The sequence below is a fragment of the Neopelma chrysocephalum genome, unplaced genomic scaffold, assembly GCF_003984885.1.
Source record: "Neopelma chrysocephalum unplaced genomic scaffold, ASM398488v2 Primary Assembly neopelma1_93195, whole genome shotgun sequence".
NCBI classification, from domain to species: Eukaryota; Metazoa; Chordata; class Aves; order Passeriformes; family Pipridae; genus Neopelma; species Neopelma chrysocephalum.
In genome coordinates, this window is record NW_020921910.1 from 1 (window position 1) to 3536 (window position 3536).

General features: G+C 64.3%; 1 protein-coding gene across 1 annotated transcript; it reads left to right on the forward strand.

The window, feature by feature from the left end:
* Positions 1–516: 516 nt before the first annotated feature.
* LOC113980243 (class I histocompatibility antigen, F10 alpha chain-like) lies at positions 517–3531 on the forward strand (the record flags this gene model as incomplete). The annotated part of the gene is made up of 5 exons (XM_027707481.1): positions 517–711; positions 2197–2460; positions 2647–2922; positions 3115–3387; positions 3503–3531. Coding segments are annotated over exons 1-5 (909 nt in total), but the record flags the coding sequence as incomplete, so codon positions are not given.
* Positions 3532–3536: the final 5 nt, after the last annotated feature.

The following is a 3536-nucleotide window of genomic DNA, read 5'->3' on the forward strand; positions in this document are numbered from 1 at the left end:
CTCCCTGTGCTGAACCGGCCGCGGTGCACGGGAAACAGCCCTGGCGAAGTGCCCGGAGCCGCTGCTTTAGGAGTCCCAGCCCTGGCCATGTGCGCGGGCTGGTGGCAGTCTGTCACCGTCCATCCCAGTCCGTCCCGGTCCCTTCCCAGCAGCCGCCGCCGTTTCCCGGGTCCTGCCCTCCCCGCCCCCCCAGAGCTGCCGCCGGACGCCGCCCCCCCAAGATGCTGACGGGGGTCGGGGCTCCGTCTTTGGCTTCGTCTCCCTGGGCTGGGGCTCGGCCTCCGCCTGCGGGAGGAGCTGAGGGGGGTCCCCGGGGGTCGTGTGTCCCCCCCGGAGCGTGTGTGCCCCCCCGGGACCCCCATCCCGCTCTCACCCCCTTTTCTCTCCCCACGGAGCTCCTGCCCCAGCTCCCGCTCCCCCCTGGGAGGGGCTTTGGGAGCCCCCCTTTGCCTTGACCCCGGGACCCCAGGAATTCCAGGGGGCCCGGGGGTGGCGGGGGGACCCGGGCCGGTGCCGGGAGGGCTCCCGAAGGGGATCCCGGGGCATTCCCGGCAATTCCCCCGTGCCCGCCCCCCGCGCTCCCCCGGCCACTTTCGCTTTCGCGGCTCCCGAACTGCGCCCAGCGGGGCCAGCGGAGCAGCGCGATGGCTCCAGCGCTGGGGCTGGGGGTGCTCCTGGCGCTCCTGGGGGTCTCGGGGGGGCAGCCCGAGGGTAAGTGGGACCCCCGCAACGGGCAACTCCTCAACCTTTATTCCCGGGCACCGGCACTTCCCTGAACCTCCATTTCCGGGCACCGGGACCCCCCTGCACCCTCTCCCTCCGCACCGGGACCCCCTGAATCCCGATTGCTGAGCACGGGAACCCCCTGAGCCCCCATTCCCGGAAGGAGACCCCCCTGAACACCCATTCCCGGGCACGGGAACTCCCCTGAACTTCCTTTTCCGGGTACTTTGCCCCCCCTGCACCCTCTCCGCACCAGGAGCCCCTTAAACCTCCTTATCCGACACTGGGATCCCCCAATTTCCATTTCTTGGCACCGAGACCCCCCTGAACACCCATTCCCGGGCACGGGAACCCCCCTGAACCTCCATTTCTGGGCACTGGGAACCCCCTGAATCCCCTTATCCTGCACTAGGATCCCCTCCACCCCCATCCCCAGCTCCAGGACCCCTCTGAACCCCCTTATCCTCAACAAATACCCCCCTGTGCCCCTTTTCCTTCCAATCCTGCCTCTCCCAGCCCCCTGATCCTCCCTTTTCCTTGATCCTGGGATCCCCTGCACCCCCATTCCTGCCTTTCCCAGCACCCAGTCGCCAGTTTCCTCAACACTGTGGACCACTGGACCCCCCTTTCCTGGGCACAGGGACCGCCTGGATCCCCTATCCCACCTCTCCCAGTCCCAGCCCCCCCTTTCCTTGAACCTTGGACCCTTCCCAGCTCTCCCAGTTCCTCTTCCTTGACCCTTGGACCTCCCAGAACCTCCAATCTCTGTGACCCCCCCAGTTCTCCACTCCTTGTGCTTCCTGCAGGGGGGTCCCAGGCACCGGGAACGCCCTCGACCGAAATTCCTGGGCACTGGGACCCCCCTGAACCCACTTATCCTGCACCAGGATCCCCCTGCACCCCCTTTCCAGCCATCTCGCCTCTTCCAGACCCCAGACTCAGCTTTTCCTTGACCCTGAGACCCCCAGAATCCCCATTCCTGCTTTTCCCAGACCCCAGACCCCGCTTTCCTCAACACATGGGACCCCTGCACCCTCCTTTCCTGGGCACAGGGACCCCCTAGACTCCCCATCTCACCTCTCCCAGCCCCTGCACCCCCTTTCCTTGACCTTGGGACCCCCTGAACCTCCATTCCTGGGCATGGGGACCCCTCTGCCCCCCCTTTATCCAGCACCCAGACCCCCCTGACCCCCCTTCTCTGGTACTGGGACTCCCCTGCACCCTCATTCCCAGCAATTCCAGGTCTCCTCACTCCATGACCCCTCTTTCCCCAACACTGGGCCCCCCCCAGGGCCCCCTTTCCTGGGCACAGGGACCCCTGGATGCCCCATCCCACCTCTCCCAGTCCCTACACCCTCCCTTCGTTGGCTCTGGGATCCCCAAACCTCCTTCCCGGCTCTCCCAGCTCTCCCAGCTCCCCCTTTCCTTGACCCATGACCCCTCTGGACCCCCCAAATCTCCGTGTCCCCCCAGTTCTTCATTCCCTGCGTTACCTGGATGTGATGGTGTCGGAGCCCAGCCCGGGGATCCCTCAATACCTGTCCATGGGATACGTGGATGGGATCCCCTTTGAGCGCTACGACAGCGAGCGGGGCCGGACGGAGCCACAGACACCGTGGATGGCGGCCGGAGCCGAGCCGGGATATTGGGATAGAGAGACCCAGATCAATGAGAGGAACCGACTCATTGCTACCACTGACCTGGAGACAGCGAGGGGCCTGTACAACTGGAGTGGGGGTGAGTGGGGGAAGCCGGGGAATGAGAGGATCTGTGGGGCTGGGATGTGGATCCAAGGTGCTCCAAGGACTGGGATGAGGCTCTGTGGGTCTCCATCAGACTCTGGGGCTCCACAGGGCTGGAATGGGGCTCCTTGGGGCTGGGACACAATTCCAGAGTCTCCATGGCTCTGATCCCACCCCCCAGGTCTCCACACAGTGCAGCGGGTTTGTGGCTGTGACCTCCTGTCCGACGGGAGCGTCCGTGGATCCTTTCGGCAAGGCTACGATGGGCAGGATTTCATCTCCTTCGAGCTGGGATCCGGGAGCTTCGTGGCGGCCGATGGAGCTGCCCAGATCACCAAGAGGAAATGGGAACACGATGGGATCGTGGCAGAGAGACAGACACATTACCTAAAGAACATCTGTCCAGAATGGCTCCGGAAATATGTTGGATATGGGCGGGAGGTGCTGGAGCACAAAGGTGAGGGAGACAGAATTCCCATGGGAATGTGGGATTTGGGAGGGTGGAACTGAGGAACACGGGAGTTCCCATGGGAATTCTGTGGATGAATCTGAGTCATCCAGCTCCCATGGGAATTCCATGGAAGGATCTCACTCCAATCCCATTCCCATGGGAATTCCAAGGATGGATCTCACCATTATCCCATTCCAGATCCCCCCCATGTCCACGTGTCCGGGAAAGAGGAACACGGGATCCTGACGTTGTCCTGCCACGCGTACGGATTCTACCCCGGGATGATCGGGATCAACTGGCTGAAGGGGGATGAAGTGCGGGATCAGGAGACGGAGTGGGGCGGGATCGTTCCCAACAGCGACGGCACCTTCCAGAGCTGGGCCAGGATCGAGGCGCTGCCGGGGGAGCGGGAGCAGTACCGGTGCCGGGTGGAGCACGCCGGAATGCCGGAGCCCGGGATCTTCGCCTGGGGTGAGGCTGGGAACGGGCAATGTGGGAACTGGGCATTTGGGAAGGAGGAATTTGGGAGTGTGGAGCAGCGGGATGGGGGTAACCCTCCCCCTCCTCCCCCTGCTGCCCTTCCCAGAGCCGGAATCCGTCTGGAATTCCAGCCCGGTGTT